This window comes from Vombatus ursinus, unplaced genomic scaffold, assembly GCF_900497805.2.
Source record: "Vombatus ursinus unplaced genomic scaffold, bare-nosed wombat genome assembly UNPS02014787.1, whole genome shotgun sequence".
Taxonomy (NCBI): Eukaryota; Metazoa; Chordata; class Mammalia; order Diprotodontia; family Vombatidae; genus Vombatus; species Vombatus ursinus.
Genome location: NW_020954565.1, coordinates 3,455,729 through 3,483,189, shown reverse-complemented (window position 1 = coordinate 3,483,189; position 27,461 = coordinate 3,455,729). Strand labels below are relative to the sequence as shown.

General features: G+C 36.6%; 1 protein-coding gene across 1 annotated transcript in view; it reads left to right on the top strand.

Moving 5' to 3' along the window:
- FRRS1 (ferric chelate reductase 1) overlaps positions 1–16,633 on the top strand; it is a 76,756-nt gene extending 60,123 nt beyond the window's left edge. The window contains exons 12-17 of the mRNA XM_027868277.1: positions 4,593–4,679; positions 7,911–8,008; positions 9,105–9,163; positions 10,895–11,038; positions 14,019–14,080; positions 14,161–16,633. Of these exons, the coding sequence (XP_027724078.1) occupies positions 4,593–4,679; positions 7,911–8,008; positions 9,105–9,163; positions 10,895–11,038; positions 14,019–14,080; positions 14,161–14,253 (543 nt within the window). The 3' untranslated portion in view covers positions 14,254–16,633. The remainder of the gene's footprint in view (positions 1–4,592; positions 4,680–7,910; positions 8,009–9,104; positions 9,164–10,894; positions 11,039–14,018; positions 14,081–14,160) is intronic.
- The last annotated feature ends 10,828 nt before the right edge of the window (positions 16,634–27,461 follow it).

Below are 27,461 nucleotides of genomic sequence, written 5' to 3'. Positions count from 1 at the left end.
TTTCTAGCTTTATCTCTTATTATTACTCTTCTTCACATAGTTCAATTTCCAACCGAAGTGGACTGCTCTTAGCACCTTGAAACATGCTGTGACCTTTATCATATCCATGCTTTCTTACACAGTGCTCCTTATGCCTATAATGCCTGCTCTATTCAAGATCTGAATCCCTGCCCAACCTTCAGATCTTTGCTAAAATATCACTTCTTACATGTGAAATCATCATGAAAATCTTCCCCCCTTGGGCCTCAGATAGCTCTTTTTTTGCACCTCCTTAATTAACTCATCATATTCTATTGTATGTTATATTATCTGGGATCAAGTCTCTCCACTGACAGATACTGGGTGTTCAACCCCAGGCAAACCACTAGGTACTCTAGAGAACTCTCTAAGATTATAAATTGCAGAGAAAGTGCCAGCCTGAATTGGTAGAGGGAATTTTCTTACTGGGAATTCCCCAATGGAATTACAGGTCTGGTCCATATCCATATCCCTATTATGTTATCTATGTTTGTGTCAGTCAACAAGTATTTATTAAATACTATGTGTAAGGCACTGTGCTTTTATCACCACACTAAATGGAAAGAAAGACTCTAACTTATCCGAAATTTGTGTGTCTATCAGTGCCTAGCACAGTGGTCTGAACATAGTAGGTACCTCATAAATGTTTATTGAATTTCATAGAATTTATAGAATCACAAAATGTCAAAGTCAAAAGGGACTTTAGCAACCACCTGGTTCAACCCACAACTGAAAAAGAATCTTCGTTATTGTGTAAAGGATCAGTGGTCATTCAGCCTTTCCCTGAGAACCTCCAAGTGAGAGTGGGGAGGAGCACTAGCTCTTGAGACAGCCCAATGCAAGTCTCATTACTCTTAGCTTTGACTTCTGGGGTCAAGTAGTACAAGTCTCATCCCTCTTATGTGTGACCATTTCTCAAGTACTTGAAGACAGCTCTCATTCTTCCGCTTCATCTTTTCTTCTCCATGCTAAATATTCCTAGTTGAATCAGTTGATCCTCATATTTCATGGACTCAAGGTCCTCCACCATTCTTGTTGCCATTCTCTGGACACTCTCAAGGTTATCAACATCCTTCCTAAAATGTGGTGCCCAGAACAGAGCACAATACTGCAGATGTGCTTTACCAGGGTAGAGTACAGAGGGACTGTCACCTCCCCATATCTGGAAAATATGTATCTCGTAAGGCAGCCAAAGATCATATTAGCTACTGCCAGATTCCTTTCCAACAAATTTTGGTCCTTTGTGAATATTTTTGCCCATTATTCAGCTTTCAGTGGATCTTTTTATAGCCCTATAAGCCTATCTTTCCCATCTAACCTAAATTCTCCTCACTCATAGAACCTTCCTTTTCCAGCCAGGCCATTCTCCTTACTGTTACATATCGTGTTCCTTCCTCATTCATGCTATTTCCTCTTGTTTAGAATGTCCTCATCTCTCCTTTCTACCTCTTCAAATCTTAAACTTCCTTTAAGGACCTGCTCAAGGCTCACTTTTTTTCTTTTTCTTTTTTTTAAAATTAATTAGTCTATTTTTAGTTTTCAACATTCACTTCCACAAGATTTTCAGTTCCAAATTTTCTCCCCATCTCATCCTTCCCCCCACTCCAAGATGGCATGCATCCTGAATACCCTATCTTCCCTCCCTTCTATCTCTCCCTCCTTCTCTTATCCCCTTCCCCTTCAATTTTCCTGTAGGGTAGGATAGATTTCTATACCCCATTTCCTGTATATCTTATTTCCCAATTGCATGTGAAAACAATTTTTTTAAACTTTTGTTTTTAAAACTTTGGGTTCCAAATTTTCTCCCTCCCTCCCTCCCCACCTACTCTCATTGAGAAGGCAAGCAATACAATACAGGTTATACATGTGTAGTCATGCAAAACACTTCCATAGTAGTCATGTGAAAAACTAAGTATATTTCCCTTAATCCTATCCCGCCCTCCATTTGTTCTATTCTCTCTTTTGACCCTGTCCCTCCTTAGAAGTGTTTGCTTCTGATCACCCTGTCCCCAATCTGCCCTCCCCTCTATCATCCTCCTGCTCTCTTGTCCCGCCCCCATTTTCCTGTAGGGTAAGATAGATTTTCATACCTAATTGATTGTGTATGTTATTCTCTTCTTAAGCCAAATCCAATGAGAATAAGATTCACTCATTCTTTCTCACTTTCCACTGTTTCCTCTCCACTGTAAAAGCCTTTTTCTTGTCTGTTTTGTGTGAGATCATTTACCCCATTTTACCTCTCCCTTTCTCCTTCTCTCTGTATAATCCCCTCTCACCCCTTAATTTTATTCTCTAGATATCACTCCTTCATCTTCCACTCAACCTGTGCCCTCTATCTATCTATCTATCTACACACATATAATTTTTTCCCTCCAACTATTCTAATACTGACAAAGGCTCATGAGTTACAAATATCATCTTTCCATGCAGAATGTAAACAGTTTAACCTTAATAAGTCTCTTATGATTTCTCTTTCCTGTTTACCTCTTCATGTTTCTCTTGAGTCTTGTATCTGAAAGTCAAATTTTCTATTCAGCTCTGGTCTTTTCATCAAGAATGCTTGAAAGTTCTCTATTTCACTGAATGACCATTTCCCCCCCTTAGGGATTATGCTCAGTTTTGCTGTGTAGGTGATTCTTGGTTGTAGTCCTATCTCCTTTGCCCTCTGGAATATTATGTTCCAAGCCCTGCGGTCCCTTATTGTATAAGCTGCTAAATCTTGTGATATCCTGATTGTGTTTCCACAATACTTGAATTGTTTCTGGCAGCTTGCAATATTTTCTCCTTGATTTGGGAACTCTGGAATTTGGCTACAATATTCCTAGGATTTTTCCTTTGGAGATCTCTTTCAGGTAGTGATCAGTGGATTCTTTCAATTTCTATTTTGCCCTCTGATTCTAAAATATCAGGGCAGTTTTTCATGATAATTTCTTGAAAGATAATGTGTAGGCTCTTTTTTTGATCATGGCTTTTAGATAGTCCAATAATTTTTAAATTCTCTCTCCTCGACCTATTTTCCAGGTCAGTTGTTTTTCCAATGAGATATTTCACATTGTTTTCTATTTTTTCATTCTTTTGAATTTGTTTTACAGTGTCTTGATTTCTCATTAAGTCACTAGCTTCCAATTGCTCTATTCTAATTTTTAAGGAAGTATTTTCTTCAGTAATCTTTTGGACTTCCTTTTCCATTTGGCCAATTTTGCTTTTGAAGGCATTCTTCTCCTCATTGGCTTTTTGGCCCTCTTTGGCCTTTTGGGTTAGGCTATTTTTTAAGGTGTTATTTTCTTCAGTATTTATTTTTGGGTCTCCTTTAGCAAGCTGTTGACTTGTTTTTCATGATTTTCTTGCAAAGCTCTCAGTTTTTCCCCTGCTTCTCTTACTTGCTTCTCAAAATCCTTTTTGAGCTCTTCCATGGCCTGGGACCAATTCATATTTTTCTTGGAGGCTTTGGATGTAGGAGCTTTGACTTTGTTGTCTTCTTCTAGTTGTATGTTTTGATCTTCTTTGTCCCCAAAGTAAGATTCTATGGTCTGACTCTTTTTGTGCTGCTTGCTCATGATCCCAGCCAATTACTTGAGTTATAAACTCTTTGTTAAGGTAGGGGTCTGCTTCCAGTGTGGAAAAGTACTATCCCAAGCTTCAGGTGTTTTGTGCAGCTGTTTTCAGAGATATTTCTAGGGACCTGTAAATTTTCAGTTCTTCCAAGGTGGTATGATCAAGGTTAAGGTGTTTACCCCTTTCCTGGCCTGTGCTCTGGTCTATGAGCACTCTTTTCTGTCTTGGAACTGTGAGGAGGGTTTCCTTTCCACAGTCACTACAAGCTCCAACACGCCAGCACTCCTCCTCGCCCCAGGACCGTCACCCAGAACTGTGACCCAGATCCAAGCATGGGCAAAGCAAGAGAATCCTGCACCAGCAAAGAGATCCCTGCAACCCCCCTCTGATCAGCCACTGGATTCCCCCTAAGTCTGTGGGTCAGAAGCTCTGGAGGCAGCCGCTGCCCCAGGACTGCACTTGGGACTGGGGCTGCGACCGTGCTTCTCTCTCACTGGAGATACAGACTTTCCTATTAACCTTTAAGTTGTCTTTGGTGTTCATGGGTTGAGAAGTCTAGAAACTGCCACAGCTGACTGTGATTCAGGCCTCTGAGGCCTGCTCCAGGTTCTCTGAGGCCTGTGCACCCATCCCAAACTGCGCTCCTCTCCCAGCCCAGCATGATATACGTTTCTAATCAACCATCCAGGTTGTCTTTGGCTGGAAATTTGTTTCGCTCTTTTTGTGGGTTCTGATCCTTTAGAATTTGTTTAGAGCCATTTTTTATAGGTATTTGGAGGGGTTTGGGGGAGTGCTCAAGCAAGTCACTGCTTTTACTCTGTCATCTTGACTCTGCCCCTTGCTCTTTTTTTTTTTTCATTAAATACCCTCACTACAACCTTCTAGGGACATTTTTCATTTTTTCTGTCAAATGAACTCCCACTGACATGCATATCACATCCCAAAGATCTTCTTCATGGAACAACATTATCTATTACCTGGGGAACTCTTTTCTTACTTCATCATTTTTATCCTCACAGGTACATCGGATTCTCATGCTCTGCACCTCTGGCCTCACTACTGTTGGTTTTGTACTTCCTTTCATATATAGAAAAGGCTGGAGTCAGGTAAGTCAAGTCAATGTGTAGCATTTAAACACTTATTTTATGTGCCAGGCACTGTGCTTTGTGCTAGGAATATAAATACAAGTAGGAAGACAACTCCTGTCCACATGGAGCTTCTATTCGAATAGGGAAGAAAATGCATAAAAGGAGGCTAAAAAGGTGGGGGAAAGGGAGAAGGTATCCACACAACAGAAATAAATGTCCTTATAATGTAGGACACAAACTCTGACATTTGCTATCTGTATAACTTATGGCAAATCACTTAACTTTTCTGACTCTCAGCTTCCTTTTCTGCAAAACGAGGATATTAATAATTGTATTACCTAAAACTCTCTGGGTTTGTGTAAGAAAAAGAATCTGAAAACTTTAAAGTGCTATGCTAATGTAAGTTGTTATTATGATGAGGATGAATATTTTTACTTGAAGAATTTGAGAATCTATATTTTTATTAATGAGGATGGTGGTCAGAGTGTCGGCAGCATGATAAGGAGACAGTCTAGACCAGTGCTCATATCACCGAGATCACAACTCCATCAAAGTATCAAAAAGGTTTATGTAGAAGAAGACAAAAGGTTTGAAAAGTTGTAGTGTACAGAATCCAAGCAACTGTGAGGCAAGTAGGTAGATGTCATCTCAAGTGATGGAGTTCTGAGATATGATACTCCCAATTCCTCTGCTTTTCAAAGAGGCATGTGGATCAGGAAGGCAAACTATTTCCTCCCTAGTCAGGCTCCAAGAGTTTGCTTAACTAAAAGGATGTCCTATTAGTAATAGGTCTTACTTAGGGCAATGAGTTCTTTCATTATATTCCTGTTCTAAACAATAAAAGCCAAGGGTTGGGTTACTTTACTTGACTGTTACCTCTCCCAGGCATTTGTTGTTTTTACTGTGGCGATTCATTATATAGAAGAATCTTGTGATTACCCTGGCTTTAAGGACAAAGACAATGAATAGTTTATAAGCCTGTTATACTAAACAAGATGCAATGTCAGTCATAGTGTGCAGTTATGAATTCATATGAAATGTGGCATGGAAGTTTTATAATACAAAAGCCTCCTTTTAGCCTGTCTCAGGCATTCCGTCATCTGGAGCAGGGTGATTTGGGAACTAAATTTAGAGGACATTGACACTAGTTACAGTCATTCAGCAGTACAGACATAAGTAGCTACAGCAGCCATTAGTAGCTAGTTAGCAAGTATAGGTAGAATAATTAGTGTTTTAGTTTGCTCCTCCTGAACCCAGCCACTAGTCTCTGGCACAAAAACTTGTGTTGTCTTCTCTCAGGCCATTGGCTTGAACACCCATTGTTTCCTTCCTCCTGCCTCCTGTTAGGTATCTGGAATAAACTTTCTTGTTTCATTTAATTGCTTCACTTCACAATTCACTTTTGCAAAGGGACATTAACTTTGAAGATAGGACAACCACAAACATTTTCTCTAAAACCTCAAGGGCCTACTCTTAATTCAATAACTATAGAACATTGATCCCACCAAATTCACATCCTGATGAAATTTAAGTATAAGATGAGCCTTTGTCTGACCTTTTGGGGGTCTGGTCAAGACGTAATTCCTGAAGGTCACTCCTCCCTCCTTGGGTAACTGATGCTATGCTGGCTGCAAACCCAGACTCTGAAGCATCCTCCTGACCTTTCAAAACTCACAGGATTAGAGGCTCCAACCCAGGAGTGTGCTGGTAAATGTTTAACGACCAGACTCTCTAAAAAAAGTATGCATACAGAATTTTAAGCTTAATCTGTATTATTAAAACTTTCTTAAGTCTAGGCAATCAACAAGCAATAAATCAAGATCACGCTGAAAATTTAATAATTCTGGTCAGAGCTGGCCTCAGCATACCCTTCTCTACCTCTTCATCTAATACAGAAGGTCAGGGACCAAAGCCCTTTCACGGGGCCACATGGCCTCCAAAAGGAGAAGGCCTTAAGACCTCTCCCTTTATAGCAATGCCTCTCACCAAATTTTGTGAGGGAAGGAATTATCTAGATATCCAGAGAGCACTGTGAAAAAGAGCCTGAGGTGAAGAGACCTCTTATTCCAGCTATGTAATCAATCAAAAAAGGCTCCTCCTAATCACATGATTAGTAGATCAGAACAAATTAAAGAATGTCTATCCAGTTTCTCCAAGGCACTCTCCTTCCGGGTCATGGCAGCTTTACTGGAAGCAGGCTCCTCAACCTCTGAACATGGGCAATTTGCATCAGCACAGCAAGTCTGTGCGTTTACCAGACCTCCATTACTATCTTAAAATAGGAAGCTACCATATGGATGAACTTGTTCTTTCCTCTCATGCAGTAGCCTCCTCAGCAGTGGCTTTGTGCTGCTCTTCTGGGGTCTCTGTCAATCACCTTTCCTGCTCCTGCAGTGGTATCTGTCGATCCCTTAACTAACTGGTTTTTTATTCAGCTTTCCCAAAAATGTGGTTTGAGCTCTTTGTGCCAGGCACAAAAATTCCTAGTTACAGCTCTGCATACTATAGTCTGGTTGATCAATGGTGGAGTCGAAAGAATGCTGACCATGGAGTCAGAGGACCTGGGTACAAGCCCAAGGTCATATAGATACAAATTAGGAGAGAGGAGACTTCTGGTTCTTTTCATCATGACCTGCTATCTCCCACTTCAACAAGTTGACTTTAGAGGAATCAGTGAGAACAAACTGCATAAAATAATAACTAACCCCTCAAGTGTTGGTTCCCCATCTCGATGTGTCCATGTCTGGAACATAGTTAGTACTTAAAAATGCTATTCATTCACTCATTCTTAGGTCAGAGATGCTCTGTTAAGCCTTAGCTTAAGGTTTCAAGTGAAGTCATGTGGCAAACTGTTATAATCTATCTGTCTGAGGTTTTGAGCAAACAGACCCCAAATCAATCAAACATAGATGTAACTATATAGCGTTACAGCTGTTGGGACAAGATCACTTGTCCTTGAAAAGTGAGATCAGATTCTGGACCAGAGGTTAATACTAAGAAAGGGGTTGTAGAGGTGAATACCAGTACATAGACAAGCAAGAAAGAATAGCTTGGTGCCAATGTGCTCTTTGGGAATTTATTATATAGAAATTTTTGGGTGAATTTACAGAAGGCAAATTGAAACATTAGGGGAGGATATTTTTATGTTAAAATGCATGCAGATACCCTCAGAGTGACTGATGAATTTTTTCTCTTTGGATTTTAATTGGGGACATAGTGATACTGTACTCATGATGGCTTTTTATTTAGGAAGCAGGTTATCATTCATACCTTGGCTGTGTAGTGTTGACATTAGCAGTTCTTCAGCTGCTTCTAGCAGTTTTCAGGCCCCCATCACATGATCCAAGGTATGCTGTTTCCATTTACTCTTTTCTGAGTGTAAAGGTCACTAGCTAGCAAAGTACTTTTAAAAATAATTCTTAAAAACATTAAACATTAATACAACCAAGGAAACTTGCATTGTAACTATTTACATGAAAATCAGTTAATTCTAATACAGGAAATATTATCACAATTATTCATCTACTCCTCAGTTCTCTTCTACTTTGTCTCTTACATGGCATCATTTATGGGCATTCCATTCTTTCCCTTTTCATTTTTTCTCACTTGGTGTTATTTCATAAAGATCTTTCTAGATTTCTTTGTATTTGAAGCAGCTAGGTGCCAGTGGATAGAGTGAGGTTCATTTCATAGAATTTGCTCCTAAGACTTAAACTCACTTGGACCCCAGTGACTATTAAGATTCAGTTTCCAGAACTAAAATAGATCTCATCAATCAACATTTGAAAAAATACCTGTTATGTGATAGGCACTGTGCCAGGTGCTGGGGACACAAAAAGAAACAAAAAATAGTCCCTGCCTCCGAGGAACTTATAATAAAATGGGGGAGATTATATACCTCAAACACTGTGTGGCTGTATGACCCTGCTATGGGACAAATTTTCTTCCTTTGTAAAATCATTAGTTTGTACTTGATAGCTTCTCACTTCTAAATCTATGATCCTATGATGCATTATAATATTCCATTACATTGATGCATTACATTACATTACATGATTTATTTAATCATTTCCTTAACATTGGACATTGAGGTTGCTTCCAGTTTTTTTTGTAATTACACATAATGCTGTAAAAATCTTTGATACCTTTTGCAATACTCTTAGGGTATATTCTCAGCAATGGAATTATTGAGTAAATAGCAAATTTCTTTTTTTTTTGAGGGGTGACCTTGCAGTTTATAAAATTCAGCAGCAAATTTGGTCTACCTCATAACTTTTTTTAAACTACAACCTTTAGATATTGAATAGGTTTAGATATTGAAAAGATTTTAGAGACTTTAGATATTAAATTCCTAGCTATATGGAAAGTTTGCAGTTTTTTTTCATGAATTTAATTGTAGTCACATAATTTTTAAGACCATAGGCTATTTTTTTCTTTTGTTAGACGGCAGATATTTAACTGGACTCATTGGGGGACTGGTACTGCTGTTAGGATACTAGCAGGTAAGTAATTATGATGCCTTTTGTCATCGTTAATTGCTGCTTGTTTCTATACCAAATTGCAAGTTGGCGTAAGTGATTTGAGGATGCATTAGTAATTGAAATAATTGACTGTTAAGGAGAAAGTAACACTGAAATCCAGAAAGAACTTAATGAAGATGGCTATTAGGTTCTCTCCACCCCTAGCCAAAAATGATTCTTTGTCCTTGTGAACTCCAATAGAACTTCCTTGTTTAATTCATTAATTTCTACATTCTACTTTATATTATATTAATTTATGAACATAGCAGCTTCTTCTCTGCTCAGTCATAAACTCCTTAGGGATAGGGACCATGTTTCACTCATCTTTGAATCTTCCACAGTGTCTGTTTTTTTTTTCATTTATTAAACGCCTACTACACATAGAGAGGCATGCTGAGTTGTTGGGGGAGAAGTTTGGCTAAGACATAGTCCTTGCTCTCGTGGAAGTGTCTGGTAAAGCCTATGGACCCCCCCCCCCCAGAAGGTTTTTAAATGCATTAAACAAAGCACATAGGATTAAAAAGGAAGCTAGTTGTAATAGTTATCAAAATATTTAAAAAAATCTTATAGACCTCTCCTGAAATCCATCAATGGACCTAATCTCTCCCTACTTTCCCCAGGTTTTTTTTCCAGCATATCTATAGATTTTAGGGAGGGCTTCTCAAAGGTCGGATGTATTAAAAATATTCCATTTTGAAGTTTTATGTTGTTAACTTTCAATAGAATAATTGCCACCATACTCTCTTTGTAGTTCTGAAGTTCTCAGTGGGTAGAGGAATTTGGCCAGCAGTGCTTTTTCTCATCCACTCAAAAGATGAGGAGCCTGGGAGAGGGGAGAAAGGAGTCATGATAGCTATCTTCAAGTATTTACAGAGTTGTCACATGTGAGAAGGATTACACTTCTATTTTTTGATTCTAGAGGGTGGGACTAAGATCTGGAAGTTGCAAAGAGGCAAATTTAGTCTAAACATGAGGAAAAACTTCCTAACAAATACAACTATCCAAAAGTCCAGTGTATTTCCTGGGGACCTTACTGGTTCCTCTTGGCAGGAAATCTTCAAGCAGGGGACTGATGACCATTTGTTAGACATGTTGCAGTAAGGATTCTTTTTCTGTTTTGTGTATGGGTTGGACTAATTATTTCTAATTCTGTGGTTCCCTGCCCTAAGCTCAGGAACTTTAAATAACTTTCTCAGTCCGACATCAGAAAAATCTAAAGATTCTGAGGAAATGAATAGCTCCCTCTCATGAAAAGGTGGGGAACCTGTATTTTAGGGGAAATTATAACAATCTCTCACAATTGTGTACAGATTGAACAGGCCCATGTCATAGGCATGGACACATTTATGGTCATGCGAGCTTGAATACTGATCTAATTTTCTGTTTACATATTCTTCATTGTGTCTGAGTCCCACCTCTGATATGTATTGGCTGTGAGACTTAGCAGGACATTTAATTTTCCAGTGTTTTAGGCAGTTTTCTAAGACCATAAGTTACAGAAAAGGTGCCAACTTGTATTGGTAAAGGCAATTTTCTATACCATTGAGATCATAGGACTAGTCCCCATCCCTATATACCCCATTAGTTTGTTTAATTTTGTGACAATTTTGATCTACTAAATAGTGAACAAAATAAATTAGGTAGATACTTTAGAAAACATCTTTTACTAACAACATTTTAATATTGTCAATATATTTTTTGTTTTCTCCTTAGTGACAGCAATATTCCTGGGTATGGACTTACCAGGACTCAATCTTCCCACTCCAGGGAAAACATATGCAATGATTGGATTTGTAGGTTGGCATGTTGGTACTGAGATTCTTCTTGAGATACATGCCTATCGGCTCACACGCAAAGGTAAAACAATAGTTCAGCCACCTGAAAATCTGTTGATTCTCCATAGTTTGTGTACACTTTTTTTTTTTGCAGGAAATTTTGGGATAGACATCCTTCTCCTAATGGTACAAACCTTAGTATTATTGAGTGGTTCCTCATTTTTTCAACGCTTTAAGAAAAGTCATACCTTTCTAACTAGTGATAGAATTTGTTAGAATAGATTTGAGAATATGATTAATTAAATTTGATTTGAGAATATGATTAATTAAATTTGATTTGAGAATATGAATTAATTAAATTATTTAAATTAGAATTAGTAAATAAAATACAATGGAAAGGCAACATTGTGTTGGGGACAGAGTGCTAAACTTGGAGTCAGGAAGACTTGGATTCAAATCCTGCCTCTGATACTGTGTGATTAAGAGGCAGTCACTTGGTTTCTTTGAGCCTTAGATAACTCTAAAAGACTATGTTATAGATGGGTTTTTGTCTCCTTTGGTGGAAGGAGCTTCTACACCAGAATACACTTCTGTGTGCTCTTACTGTGACTTAGCTCTGAGTGCAAAAAAGGGGAAATGTTAGGATTTTTTGAAATTAGAATGGGAGAATTAATACAATCCATTTGGTAGACAAAGAGTCTGGATGAACTTAGTGAAGTGCTTTTTAATCATCTGGCATGAGTTGTGGTCCCTTCCAAACCCTAAGATTCAACTATTCTATGAAGACCTTTTATCTTTGAGGTGCTGTGTCATATTGAGATGGAAAAGTATCCACAATAATTTCCCATGAAGCTTGAAGCTGTCTGCTGAATTTGCCACCCAGTAGTATTGAATTACCTCTTATAGAGTATAACAAGTAGGTCTGTTTGGTGGTAATTTAGAATGTTTGAAGGAAAATACTGTGAAATAAGCCTGGAAAGGTAGACTTGGGTCCAGTTATGAAGGAGAGATTTTATTTTTTCTTAGAGGTAATAGGAAGCTATTGGAGTTTTTTGAGCAGAGGAAAATTGGTAGGAACACTTATTTTCCTATTTTTATAAACATTTTATATTGGAATTAATTAAAAAACCATTTGATAGAATTTACTTACATATCTATATGGTCCTTGATTTTCTTCTATTTGAAGTTCATAATTTGTGGTTTGTTCAGTTTCTTTTTCTGAGCTTGAATTGTTTAAATTCTCGATTTCTTGTTCTGTTAGTTTGGATATTTTCTATTTCGGTTAACATCAATCTGTTTCATTTATCAGTTTTACTGGCATATAATTGGGCAAAAGTGTTTCTAATATTTTCCTTTATGGTCAGATGTATGCTCTAGGAATATCAAGTTTGCCCGTTTTATGGAGGATGGATTGAAGAGGGAAAGAGACCAGAGACAATAAAGTTAGCTTAGGCTGGGCCTTGGATCGTGGGTTTCTAGTTCATTGTCAGGCCTCTACTTCTGACCTTCCAAGGTTCCTGGGGCCTGCCAGAGCTTGTGCTTTGCTAGTATAAGAGCGTAATAGCAAAGCTTTTAAGAAGACAAACTCACCATGATGAAACATTGAAAGAGGATTTAATGGGAACTGTTTAAAATTCATCCATGTGATTTGGAATTAATGGGGTTTTGATAGGAACGTCAGAGAAATGAATAAAAAAGCATTTGTTAAGCATTTGCTAAGTGCCAGGCACTATGATAAGAGTTGGGGATACAAATGAAAGCAAGCAAAATAGTCCCTACCCTCAAGAAGTTTACATTCTACAGGGGGAAGGCAACACGTAAAGAGGAACTGAAAAAAAGGGTAGAGTGGAAGGTCACTACTTGCTTAGTAGTACAGTTTGAAGCTGGTGGGCAGGATAAGATGAAACTCTGTTTGCCTCAGTTTCCCCAACTGCAAAATGGGGTTAATAATGGCATCCTCCCAGGTTGTCATGAGGTTAAAATGAGATATTTTAAAAGTACTTTCCAAATATTAAAGACTATGTAAGTGCTAGCTATTGTTATTATCATTGATATTTGTTGCTGGAACCGAGGAGTAGAGTCCAAATTTATAATAAGCTGTTTCAGACATGTTGATTTTGAGATGCCTATGGGACGTCCAATTTGAGATGTCCAAAAGGTGATGGGAGACTAGAGCTCAGAGAGAGTAAAATATGGGAATTAAATGCATTAAGACTGTAACTGAATTCATGGGAGCTGATGAGTACATTAGATGAGAGAGGATAGAGGCAAAAGAGAAAAGAGCTCAGGACAGAGCCCAGGATTAGTTGGCATGACATGGATGAAGAATCAACAAAGATGACTGAGAAAGTGTTCAGACAGATAGGGAAAGAACAAAGAGAGAGCAGTGTAACAGAAACCTAGAGATTATCCAGGAGTAGAAGGTAATCAATAGTGCTAAGTCCTGTAGAAAGGTCACAAAGGATCAGGATTGCAAAAAAGACCATTAGATTTTGCAATCAAGAGATCACTGATAACTTTGAAGAGAGTTGTTTCAGTTAAATGATGAAATTGGGAGCTAGAATACAGAAAGATTAGAAGATGAGGAAATGGTGGCATATGTGTAGATGTGTCCATCCAGGAGTTTAGCCAAGAAAAGGAAGAGGGATATGGGATGGTACCAAATGGAAATGGTAGGATCAAGTGTTAGTTTTTAAGGATGAGAGAGACCTAGATATTTTTGCAGGTAGCAGCTGATGATGCTATATTTTGAGTTCCTGGGAGGTTCATTTCATAGCAGGCAAGAGTAGGAGGAGCTATGGCTTGGAGAGTCAGAGCCTGGTCAGGAGACAGGAGGGGGCAATGCCAGGTGTACCTCATGCTAGAGAAGTCTTGTCATAAGACAGGCAGCCTGGACAGTTGCTGGAGAAGGTTTTGGGACAGCAGGGTAATGGAAGTTAAGAGGCGGGATTAAATGAATGCTCCTCAATCAGAAGCTCAAGATCTCAAAGGTGGAAGGGTGAGGAAAAGTAGAAGAGGCAATGCTGTTAAATATCTTGATAAAATCTTATTGTTTTTGACAGTTGAAATATTGGAAGATGATAGAATTCAGATTCTTCAGTCATTTACAACAGCTGAGGCAGAGGTGAGTCTCTTTCATCTTCACATAATATCATCTTGGGAAGTGGTGGGAACTTTGCTGAAATATATCCATTTCTCTTTCAGGGCCAAGCATTTAAAAAGCTGGTGTTCGTTGTCTATCTTTGTGGAAATGTAGCTTTTCTCTTCATATTCCTATATGCAATTGGCCAGCAGTGACTTAACTTCCAACAGTGCATGAATGAAGGCAAACAGAACCTTGGACTTGAATGATGAGGAGATGATGAAACTCAAAGCCTGTACTAACTGCCTCTGATTGTTTCCTGAAATTTTTTAAAAGATGAGTGTCATGTTTATGAAGGGATTCTGAGCTAGGATCACTGAAAATAAACTTTCAGTAAGGGCTGTCTGGATAATAAATTTACATTAAGTCACTTATATGTATTCTCCAGCTTCAAGGAAGATTATACCTCGAGGACCTGGTCCTCAAATTTTCTCCTATGAGGTAAGTATAGTAAAAACAAAACAAAACAAAACAAATTGGCAAAGAACTTTTAATGCCCACTCTGTCCTAAACAAAACCAAAATCCAATTCACTTTTAATTTTTGGAGGAAGAGGATTTCTATTGAAGAAGATAAGTTCCTAATGGCAAATATGCTACAGTTAAAACAAGAAGAAATCCATCATTTTTCGTTAATTCATCCTAATGGTCTCCTTGGCTTCTCTTAAAATGGAAAGCTACATGATTGTTAGAAGAGTTTTGAGCATAACTCATGTTCTGTGCTGCTTATCTTTACTTCTGTGGTAAAATGGAATCAAGGCAAAGAAAAAAAACATCATGGCTTTCATTTAAAGCCCTATCTGGCAAGCATTCTGTGTGCCTTGTGCAGAAGAACTCCATGGCCCATCAAAGCTTTTCATCTGCTGGTCTAACAGAAGCCTTTAAAGAGCCTCAAGACCAAAACAGAAACACTGAATCATCTCTTTTCCATGCTCCTTGTTTTAACTATAACCTGTGACTCTTATTAAGGTTGATGAAGACAAAACTTACTCAGGCAAATTGAATCAAAAGAACACTTATGCAAATATATGTCTAGCACCCTCCATTTCTTTGCACTCTGAAATTTAAAAAAAAAAAGGTGCCAAAAACTGTATTGCCTTAGAAAATTTAGAAACCTGTGAATTGAAACAGAAAATGTCATTCTTCATGTTAATGCTTTTTGTTTGTTTTGTTTTTAATCAGTTGTCCGTTCCATTGGTGTGTGGGCAGGTTCCACGGTTGCCATTGTGACCTCTGGCCATTGGGTAGTGCTCTAAAACCAGAGTCCTAGATCTTTCTTGTTGCAGTGCTCAGTGATTCAGACTTGTACTTCTGTACCGACATGCTAGAAAGCATTTAGTTTGGCAGCTGTCTCTCCCTAAATTGATTTAAGATTTATTTCTTTATTGGGGGTGGTGGTACATAGAAAGTTAATAAGAAACATTAGCATTTACATTACATTGTATTTGTAGGGGTGAGAAGAGAAAGGGAGGGTGGCCATTTCCCCCCTTTTATAGATGTTTGCTTACAGACCCCACAGCGAACAAGTGAAACCTACCTGAGGAAAGAGGAACGAGATGTTATTAAATACTCTTTTACAAAATAGATTGAGGAGGTCTTTATTGGTTATTAGTATTTCAAATGATGTTTCTCTAAGTGTTTTGAGAATGTTAAATTTTTTGCTTGGGTCATAGACAATCTCTATTCAAGCTATGGAACAGCATAAGTGAAACCTACTATTTTTTCTTTTGCTAGATAAAATTGTCTACTTTTCCTTCTTTCTCTGTATAAGTATGCGTGAATCATGAAAAAACTAAGGGGTTGCTCTGTTCATCTTTTCTAAATGCAGAATTTTTATTTTGTTGCTCGTGTAGTCTGTGTTCCTTTCTGTCATCATTGTATTGTTACTGTTATTATTTTTAAAAGGTGGAGCATAGTCATATAAATGTATGATAAATTTTTTTCCTGTTGCTTGCTGGTAGTAAGGATTTGTAGATAAATAAATTTCCTGTTACATAGTTTATTCTAAATTAAAGGGGAAAGAGCGATTTGAAGGGGAAGATGAGCTTTGAACTACAGCATCTGTGAACTCTAGTCAATTTTCCTTCAACTAAGGAAAGTCACTTTAATCCTTTCTGGATTATTTATCTGTTGAAATACTTTTATGAAAAAAATTGTATCGATGGCAGTGCTACACCAACAATTGCACCGAAATGCGGATCGGTACCGTAGGAGATTTCTAATTTCATGCTAATAGAAAAAATTTTGCCCCCTAAAAGTAAGAGTTATCATTTTTCTTAATCAAAGCCAACCTCCTTGGACATCAGAAACCTGTTCTTTTGTCCACATTTGTTTTCAATGCTATAAAAATATATACAAGATATACATTTGTACATAAATGTAAAGTTGTAGATCCTGTTTTAATTTTTTTTTTCATTTCTTCTGTTAGATGTGATTTTGAAACTCCACAAATGCTTTGAAAGAGGGAATGGGTTTCTTGCCTTTTTTTTCCTTCTCCAAATATAAAACAAGAGAAATTAAAGTATGTTCCTCATGAATACTAATAACTCACATTATTAAATTGCTTTGCTTTACAATTTACAAAGAGTTTTCCTCACAACATGGTGTTAGCTAAATAATAGCTAGCATTATGTAGGGATTTAAGGTTTGTAAAATACTTTACATATGGTATCTCATATATTATCTTCACAACAACTCTGTGAGGTAGATGCTATTATTTCTTTCCATTTAAAGATGAGGAAACTGAGAATATGAAAGGTAAATTGATTTGCCCAAAGTTACAGCTATTATCTGAGGTAGGATTTGAATTCAGGTCTTCCTCACTCCAAGTCCAATGCTCTATCCACTTTGCCACCTAGGTGTGTAAATAATATCTTTATTACTAAGCTAGTCTTTACCAGTTCAGAACCAGAGAATCAGAGAAGTAAAATGACTTGCCAGATCTAAGTTTTTGTCTCCACATACAATGTTCTTTCTATTACAACATATTACTTTTGAAGACTTAAATACCTAATTCCAGGAGACTGTAGTGGACATAATACTTACATATGAAGGAAAGGACTCTGCTGTGGGTCTCTTCTCAACTTGATTTGGTTCCCAGAATAGGAGAGACCTGTTTACCTTCTAATTGAAAGAGGATGTTAAAAGGTTTTTCTTTTCCAGAATCCTAAAGCCACAAAGGGTCATAGAGGTAGTTGATTAAGACAAAACACCCATAATTAATTTTGTAATGTTTCAAAAATGCTGTGTGAAAAAATAAAAGGAAGTGAAGGATATATTAGGGGAAAATGGGGAAGTTGTTAATACACATAATTAGTTTGTGCAGGTAGAACTATAAACCAATATGGAAGGAGTGGGTTGGGGGTGGGGTTCATCTAAACTGGTCAAAAGAGGGCAAACAAACACACACACACACACAAAGACTTTGGTGTAGGAATACATTAAATTCAAAAGAAAAGAACAGGAAGAGGAGAAACAGGAGTATAAAAGAAAGAGTAGAGTCAGGGAGGAATTAGTCATAAGCAAAACAAATCTTAACCTTGAAGGGAGGATAGTGAAAAGAAGGTTAAAAGGAAAATACAGGAAGGGACGACAACTTGAAATAAACAGTGAGCAAATAGTATAGAGAAGAAAAAGAAAATATGATGGAGGGAAATAAACAATCATCATTATTGTGAATGTGAGTGGCATATACTTACCCATAAAACTAAAGAGGTAAGCAGAATTGTTTAGAAAGCAAAATCCACTGATCTGTTGTTTACAAGAAACACACTTGAAGCATAAAGACATTGAGCTAAAATAAGGGATATGAGCAAAATTTGTTATTCCTCTGCTGAACTCAGAAAAGCAGGGGAGTTCAGACAAGGAAACAAAAATAGACTTAATTAAAAGAGACAAATTGGAAAATGACTGCTGAATGGTAATATAGATAATTTCAACACAACATATATGTATTGAATGGTATAGCTTCTAAATGTTAAAAGGAAAAATTAATTACAAGGATTACAAGGAGAAATAGATAGTAAAACCATAAAAGTGGGAAATCTCAATTTATTCCATCAGCCCCAAATAAACTTAGCCAAAAATAATAAGAAAAAATGAAAGACCTAATAGAATTTTAGAAAAAAAAAGATATGGTAGACCTCTGGGAATTATTGCATAGACATAGAAATGAGTATACATATTTCTCAGCTGTGAATGGCACATTTACAAAAATTGATCATGTTTTAAGACATAAAAACCTCAACCAAATGCAGAAAATCAGAAAATATGATACACATCTTACACTAATGAGAATGCAATAAAATTATATTAAATAAAGGAACAGTGGAAAAGGGTATTAAAAGTTAATTGGAAATGAAATAATTTAATCCTAAAGGTCTGGTGAGTCATATAACAAATAATAGAAAAAATAGATAATTTCATTAAAGATATTGACAACAGTGAGAAAACATCAAACTTTTGGAAATGCAACCAAAGAAATTCTTGGACAAAAATTTGTATCTCTAAATACTTTTATTAACAGGAAAAGGAGAGGGAACAGATCAACAAATTAGGAATGTAACTAAAAATATTAAAAAACCCAACAAATAGAAAAAAACCAAATAAAGTATCAAAATAGAAATCTCAAAAATAAAAAAGAGACTAACAAAATTAAGACAAAAATTCTATTAAATAAAACTATGAACTGGGTTTTTTTTGGTGGGAAGTTACCCAATTTGCTTAAAAATAAGAGATAAGCCAAATTACCAGTATAAAAAGTAAAAAAAAAGGAGAACTCATAACAAATGAAGAAGAAATAAAGTATATTAAAAATTATTTTCCCTATGTCAATAAAATCAATTTAAATGAAATAAATGAATACCTCAAAAATATAAAATATTCAAAACAACAGAACAAAAAATAGTAAATTTAAACAACCCAATTTCTTGAGGAAGAAATTGAATAATCTATATAGGAACTTTCAAAGAAAACTCCAGGACCAGGTGGTTTAATGAGTGAATTCTATCAAACATTCAAAGAACAATTAATTCATATATTATATAAACTATTTGCAAAAGTAACAAAAGAAAGGATCCTATCAAATCCCTTCTATGACACAGATATGGTCTTGATACATAAACTGGGGAGAGTCAAAACAGAAAACTATAGTCAATATCCCTAATGAACATGGATGTAAAAATTTTAAGTAAAACATTAGCAAAGAGGCTATGAACTATATAACCAGGTTGGGTTTATATCAGGAATGAGGGTTGGGTTAATAATGGAAAAACCTTAAACTTTATTGACAATATTAATAACAAAATAAGCAAAAATCATATGCCTGTATCCATAATGAAGAAAAAGCTTTTGACAGAGTAAAACATTCATTTCTGTTAAAACATTAGAAAAATATGAATAAATAAGCTTTTATTTAAAATAATGAATTGTATCTAAAACCAAGAGCTTTCATTAGAATCAAGATAAACTAGAAATCTTTCCAATAAAACGAAGAATGAAATAAATATGTCCATTGCCAATAACACAAGAAAAGTTAATTTGAGACATTACCATAGGTAAACAAGAAACGAAATTATCGCTTCACAGATGATATAATTGTGTACTTAAAGAAATCTAAAGCATCAACTAAAATTAAATTGAAATAACTAATAATTGTAGCAAACTTGCAGGGCATAAAATATATCCACACAAATCATCAGCATTTCTATATAATACCAATAAAAGTCAGTAGAAAGACACAGAAAGAGATTCCATTTAAAATGACTGTAGACAGTATAAAATATATGGGAGTCTACTTTTAAGATATACAAATACACTTCCAAACCACTGTTTACATAAAGACAAAACTATTAATTAGAAAAATAGTAATTATTAATGGGTAGAATATGAGTCAATATAAGAAAAATGACAGTATTACCTAAATTAATATACTTAATTTAATGCTATACCAATCAAATGATCAAGAATTACTTTGTAGAACTAGAAAAAAAATGGCATTCATATGAAAGCAAAAAAGGTCAAGAATCTCCAGGGAATTAAAAAAAAGAAGTAGGAATGAAAGGAGTCTATCAGTACCAGATTTCAGACTATACTACAAAACAGTAATTCTCAAAACAATTTGGTACTAGTTAAAAAATAGAGATCAATCAATGGAACAGATTAGCCATACAATATACTGAACCAAATATATCTAATAACCTAGTATTTGGCAAATACAAAAGGCCAAGTTATTGGGAAAAGGGCTTATTATTTGATAAAAACTACTGAGAAAATTGGATAACATTATGGAAGAAATTATATTTAGACTAACACCCCATACCTTATAGTAAGATAAGCTCTAAATGGGTATGGGACCTAGATACAAAAGGTCACATCATAAGTAAATTAGAGAAACATGGAAAAATTACCTATTAAATCTATAAATAGAAAAGTTCATTACCAAACTAGGGATAGATGATCATAGAAGGTCAAATCAATAATTTTTATTACATAAACTTAAAAAGGTTATACACAAACAAATTCAATAAAACTAAATTTAAAAGGGAAACAGCAAACTGAGGAAAATCTTTGCAGCAAGTTTCTCTGATAAAGGTCTCATTTCCGATATTTAAAATGAACTAATTCAAATTTATAAGAAGACCTATTCTCCAGTTGATAAATGGTCTCAAGATTTCAAAAGGCAATTCTCAAGGGAAAAATCTCAGGACATCGATAGCTAAATGAAAAAAAAATGCTCCAAATTGCTACTAATTTGTGAAGTGGAAATTAAAAGAATTCTGAGATTCCACTTTTCCCTCCTCAAATCTTTGTAATCCAGGTTCCATTATCACCAGACTAATGAAACTACCTTTGAAGGATAAAAATGATTTTATGGCTATGTCCAATGACCATTTTTCAGTCCTCATTCTCTTCTACCTCTGCAGAATTTGACACTTTTGGCTTTCATCCCTTTGCTTCTGTGACATTTCATTGTATGGCACTCCAGTATTTTTTATTTTACTTCTCAGCCTCTTTGGATATTCCCTTTCTCCAATTCCTCAAATATTAATGTCTCCCAAGGATCTATCCTTGATCTCCTTTTCTTCTATCTTTACTATTTCCCTCTCTCTTAGGGAGCACCTTTCCTCCCTTTGCTTTAAAGATCATTAGTATGTAAATGGTTTCCAAATCTGAATTTCCACTTTCCAACATCTCCCCAGAGTTTCAGACCTATATTTCCAATCAGCTGCTGAATTTTTCCAATTAGATGATGCAACAGCACCATTAAAATCTACATCTCCCAAATGGAATTCACCTTGCCCCAATTTCCTAGACCCTGTTCCACCATTTCTTAACTTGAATTGAGAGTGGCACTGTTGTTTTAGTCAAACTTGGTTGAAAACTCAGTCATTTTTGACTTTTCTTTGTTTTTGACTTTTCATATCCAATAAATTGTGAAATCTGGCCAATTCTTCTTCTGCAACATTTTAGATGTTTTTTTTCTTCCTTTCCACTTCATAGAATCATAGAATCTCCTCTGTAAAAGGAGAGGATTAGACTCAATGGCCTCTAAAGTCTCTCCTAGACCTAAATATATGATCCTATGAAATCTAATTTATATTATGTACTGGCACAGTGGTAGGTGTTGGAGATATAAAGACAAAAATGGAAGAGTTTCTATAGGGAACTTAAGACAATGATTTTGACTGCGAGTTTAGGTTTGCTTTTGTGCTTTTCCCCACTTCTAGCTCATTTGCATGGGAGAATAAAGGAATTTTAGAATTGGGGAACTAGAGTTTGGGGCACCTCAAACTCTAGACTCCAGTAGAAGTCTTCTGGGAGAGTAGCCTGCAAAAGCTAAAGCTAAAAGGTGTAGGTTAGTCATCAGAAATTAAACTGGATTTTACATGGACTTCCAGACTCAAAATCAGACAGAAACTTTTGAGAGAGAATTTGTTCTTGGTGACCAGGAAATACTAGTGAAAAAATATATTTAAGCCTGAAGGCACCTAGAGGTTTGATCACATCATTCCTCTAATCAAAATCTCTCATTGGCTTTCCATTGCTTACCAGATCAAAATGCTAATACTAGTATTTAAGGCCATTCATAACCTGGAGGCATTCTTCCTTTCCATTTTAATCTCGCAATATTTTGTTTAATATACTCCATATTCCAGATAAACTGCGTTAGTCACTGTTATGTTCTTGCCTGCCCTATCTTGACTTTGTCTCATGTCTTAAGAACTGGAAAGGCTCATCCTATTCCCTATGTTTGGAATAGACTCTTTCTTCCTCACCTTTTTTCCTTCATTTAAACCCCATCTAAGGTACTACCTCCTCCATAGTTCTCTCCTTGATTCCCAAAACCTTTTATAATGCCAAGTATACAGTAGGCATGTAATAAATGTTGAATTAAATTCTCCCAGGTGGAAATGATCTTTTCTTCATATTTCTCACAGTAACCTTGTGTAAGTAACTTTAATCCTTTGTGTTTTGATTTCTTCATCTAAAATGTGAAAAGATTAGACTATAAATGAATGAAAAATAATTTATTAAATGTTTACTATGGGAATTGATGAGGTCACCAAGGAAGAGTATAGATAAGAGAAGAGGGTTCAGGAAAGAATCTACAGTTAGGGCATATGATCTGGATGATGAGCTGAGGAGTGATCAGACAGATAGAAAGAAAACCAATATGGTATCATGAAAACCAAGAGGGGGGAAAATATTCAGGAGAAGAGGGTGGTCAACTGTGTCAAATGTATTGGTGTGGGCAAGAAGGATAGAGACTGAGAAAATACCATTAGATTTAGTATTTTTAAGAGATCATTACTAGTTTTGGATTGAGCAGTTGCAATTGAGTGATGAGGTTGGAAACTATATTACTAATGGTCTTGGAGAGAATGATGAAAGAGGAAGTTGAGGCAATGAGTCTACACAGCTTTTTAAAGGAGTACAGCTGATAAAGGAGTAGAGATACAAGATGATAGCTTGAGGAGGTAGTAAGGTTTAAATGAGTTTTTTCCTAATAAATTTTTATTGTTATAATTTGTTTTTTTTACATAACCAGAATTTCTCCTAGCATTCCTCCCCTTCCCCTTCCAGAGAGCAATCCATATAATAAATAACATTTAAAAAGGAAGAAAGAAAAAGAGAAAGAAGAGACAAAAATAAGAAAAGCTGATTAATAATTTTCTTAAATCTGAAAATGTATGCAATGTACCGTTCCTGTTGACTTACTATGTCTACAAAGAAGTGGGGTCGGAGTGTTGTGAAAAAAATTCTTTTTTTTTAAGGTGAGGGAGATGACATATTTGGAGGAAGTACAGAAGGAACCACTAAATAGGGACAGACTGAAGATTAAAGAGATAGAAGGGATGATTGAGGATGAAATCTGTGGGAGAATATGGAAGAGGATGGAGTCAGGGATATATGGAGAAGATAGTCTTGGCAGGGTCACATCATTTTTAGACATTGTGAGAAAGGAAGAGAATGAGAGATAGAGGTTTTTGAGATAAAGAGAAGGGGAGGAGTTAAATAGGAATTACCTTAACTTTTTCAGCAAAGTTAAGTGGTGAGGTTTGCCACTGAGAGAGTGGGAGGAGGGGAAGGTGTGAGGAGAGTAGAGAAGGGTTGAGATCATTTTTTAGGGGAGTGATATTGGGAATCAATTAAGGAGGAATCAAAGGACTGTCTTGCTGTAGTGAGGACAGAGGTAGAATAACATGAATTTATATTATGCTCATCATGGCTGTAATTTCCTCTAGCTCTGTTCACCAGCTAGAAGGAACATGGTGAGAGTAATCAAGGGCTGAAGTTTGCCCAGGATGTGTGGTGATAGAATAAAGTGGCAAGTGATTCAAGAGTTGATGATGGTATGGAGTTGAATTGGTTAACTATATAGTTAAGATTAGGAAGGGAGGAAAGTAAAGTCAGAACAATGGTAATAGATTGAAAAAGAATGACAGGTGAAAGTATTGAAGGTTGAGGTGAAGGTGGAGAATAGGTCCAGGAGGATGAGGCATAGGGAGAAATGGAATAATGAGTTCATCATCAGATGAGGAGTTGTCAGAAGAAAGTAGAACAGTTGAGGGTGATTCAGGGTGTGACCATCCTTGTGTGGAGCTGAGTTGGAAAGAAGGAGCAGGTCAAGGGATTTGAAACTGAGGAATTGGATAGTTAGAGTTTGAAGGAGACTCCAAATGTATATTGAAGTCCCCTAGTATAAAGGTATAAGTTAGAGATGAAAAAGTTAGTAAGTCAGGTAGTAAACTCCTAGGGAACGGAAGGGGAATAACCTAAGAGCCAACATGATTTTAATAGAGTGGGGATGATGCTGTGGACTTTGAAGAAGATAAAGATGTTACTGAGCAATGACAACAAAAGAGAATCTAGAAGTGGCAATGGGAAACTAGGAGCATTCCAACTTCTCCCTAGGACTAGTGTGTTGGGAAAGGGAAGATCAGTAAAAGTATAGTCAGTATTGGAGAGGATAACTAGGGATGTAGCATCATATGGGAAAAGCAAAATCTCGGTGAGGGAAATAGTTGGAAGCAATGCAAAGGAAAAAGGTTCACAATGGAGAAAAGTTTGGTCACTATAGAGCAGAAATTCAAGGGGCACAGTGGAAGGGATGGGCATAATTAGAGTGAGTCATGAGATAAAAGGAGTTGAGAAGAATTGGGATGTGACTAGAAAGTGGGGATTGGGTATAGTTTGTTCTTAGGTGAGCAATGATTGAGTAATACAGGGATAGAGAAAGAAACAGGTGATAGGATCTTGTTAATCATAGGGATAGTAGTGGATGACAGATGAATAATAATGCTCACAGTCTCCAAGGGGTTATTTTACTATGAAAGGGCAAGGGGTATAGAACTTTTTCATTCTGCTTGCTTCTCCTAGCAACAGAGTGGGATGGGTAGGTTATGGACAGTGGTGCAACCTGGTTCTACCCCCCATCCTCACTCCCAACTGGCAGGTGTGCTGCCTTTGGATAGATATATTTTATTCAAAACTAACAGGATAAGTAAAAAGGGCAGTGGAGTAGCATTATATGTTAAGAAAGCATAATCATCTAAATAAATCTGAGAAACAAAGGCATGTAAACATGGAAGAGAACATTTGAATAAAAATCAATAGATGGAGGTACAGATAGAAGGGATTTTGTCATTACAGCGTATTACTGACCCCTGGACAGAAAGAGGAAATAGATGAGGAGTTTAAGGAACAGGTCACATGTAAAAAATTGTAATCAGGGTTCCCAGCCAAGCCTGGAGCTTTTGCATAAAACTCTCCTAATTGTTGAAGAGAGTGCTGATGCCAGGCTGTGTGCCTACAGGAGGGGCATAGCTGGGAAAAGAATTTTGGAGAGGAGAGACAGTTCTTTTTCAAGAGGGTACAAGTGGTGACAGAATCTTTTGAGGAGCTGGCTTCATTTATACATCTGCAGCTTCCATAGTTTGTCTCTTTCCCTCTATGTATCTGGTGTTGGTTCCCAAAAGAGTCTGGCACCAAGTGTGTCCTTTTGAAGAAATGTCTTTCTTCTCCAGAGTTCTCACACCAACTCCATCCCTCACAAGGGCATGCAGCCTTATGTCAACATTCTTTCTACTTGGATTACAGTCATATTGGGAGACTTCAATTTTACAGCATCTTCTGTAACTACTCAAAGCAGAGCAGCTAATAACTTCTTAACTTATAATAATTTCTATATTCCAAAGTAGGAGAACCAACAAGTGAAAATTCTATTTTATAACTGTTTTGACCAACAAGGAGGAACTGGTTGCTGGTATGGAAAAGATAAGAACCTTGAGGGGAAATATGCGCTCTCTCTTAGGGTTTGTGATAGAGGACAGAAGAAAGTTGGGTCTGACATGTAGCCCTAGATTTGAGAAGAACAAATTTCAAAGGGTTAAAAAGTAGGAGAGGTAGTCTTCTATGGACTAAATTCAATGAGGGAAGCCAATGCAGGAGGGATAGAATGGAATTCTGAATACCGTTCTGCTCTTGGGGGCTTGTCATATTGGTGCTGGATCTAGTGTGGAAAACTGATCAGTGTTAGTCCACTATATATAGCTTGGGACTCCATCAGCTTCAGTCCCAGTATCAATGATTAGAGGCCAAGTCATCATTCCTAGAAGTATTTATTTGTTTTTAAAACTACATTGAGTGAATGAGTCTAATAGAAGAAGGGATGGGACTACTGGTTGGCTTGGCAGGGACAATTATTACTGATAAGATAAAAAAGGCAGGGCTGCACAATTATTTTGTTTCTATTTTCTCTGCCAAGGAGAATGGTCTATGTATCAGAAAGAGCAGACAAAAAATAGTTAATAGTAAGTTGATATTCAAGCTAAGAAAGAGAACAGTTAGTGGCACTTGAAGAATTCTAATTACCTGGCCCAGATGAACGTCATCCTTAAGAAATGAAGGAACAGGTAGGTGTGATTGTCTAAACACTGTCAGTAATATTTGAAAGGTGGTAGAGAACAGGAGATATATTAAAGGCTTGGAGAAAGGCAAATGTTTATATTTTTTTAAAAAAAAGGGAGGAGGGAAAGGAGAAAATGGAATCTACATACTATGGACTAGGGAATTTGACTTTTGTTCCTGAAAAAAGTGCTAGAATATATCTTTAAAGAGATGATCATTGAACATCTAGAAAAGGAATCAAGTGTTCACAGAGAGCTAGCATGGCTTCATCAAGAACAAGTCATGCCAGGCTAGTTTTATTTCCTCTTTTGACATTCTTACTAAACTGAAGAGATAACTTGGTATTTTGTATAGAGAGTGTAGTCTTAGAACCAGGAAGACCTGAGTTCAAATCTTGCCTTTAACACATGTTGACTTATGACTCTGGTCAAGTAACGACTTCTCAGTACTTTAAACAACTTTCTAAGACAGTAAGCTGCAGAGAAGGTACCAGCTTGCATTGGTAGAGAGAGCTTCCTCAAGAGGAAACTTATACTAGTGAAAAATCACAGGTTCAGTCCATATCTTGAATGGAACATAAAATGGTAGATCATGAGAATGTTCTAATCAAGGCAAACTTAACTAGATTTCAGTGAATAATTTGATACAATCTCTTGTGGTATTCTTGTAGAAAAGATAGGGGGGAGATGTAGACTCAGAGACTAATAGTACAAATATATGCATTTGGAACTGGTTGGACTCAAAGAGTAGTCACTAATGACTTGATTTCATTTTGGTTGGAGGTCTCCAGTGGAGTGCCCTATGGATTTTATGGTGGACCTTGTGATGTCTCTTTCTTTCTTTCTTTCTTCCTTTCTTTCTTCCTTTCTTCCTTCCTTCCTTCCTTCCTTCCTTCCTTCCTTCCTTCCTTTCTTTCTTTCTTTCTTTCTTTCTTTCTTTCTTTCTTTCTTTCTT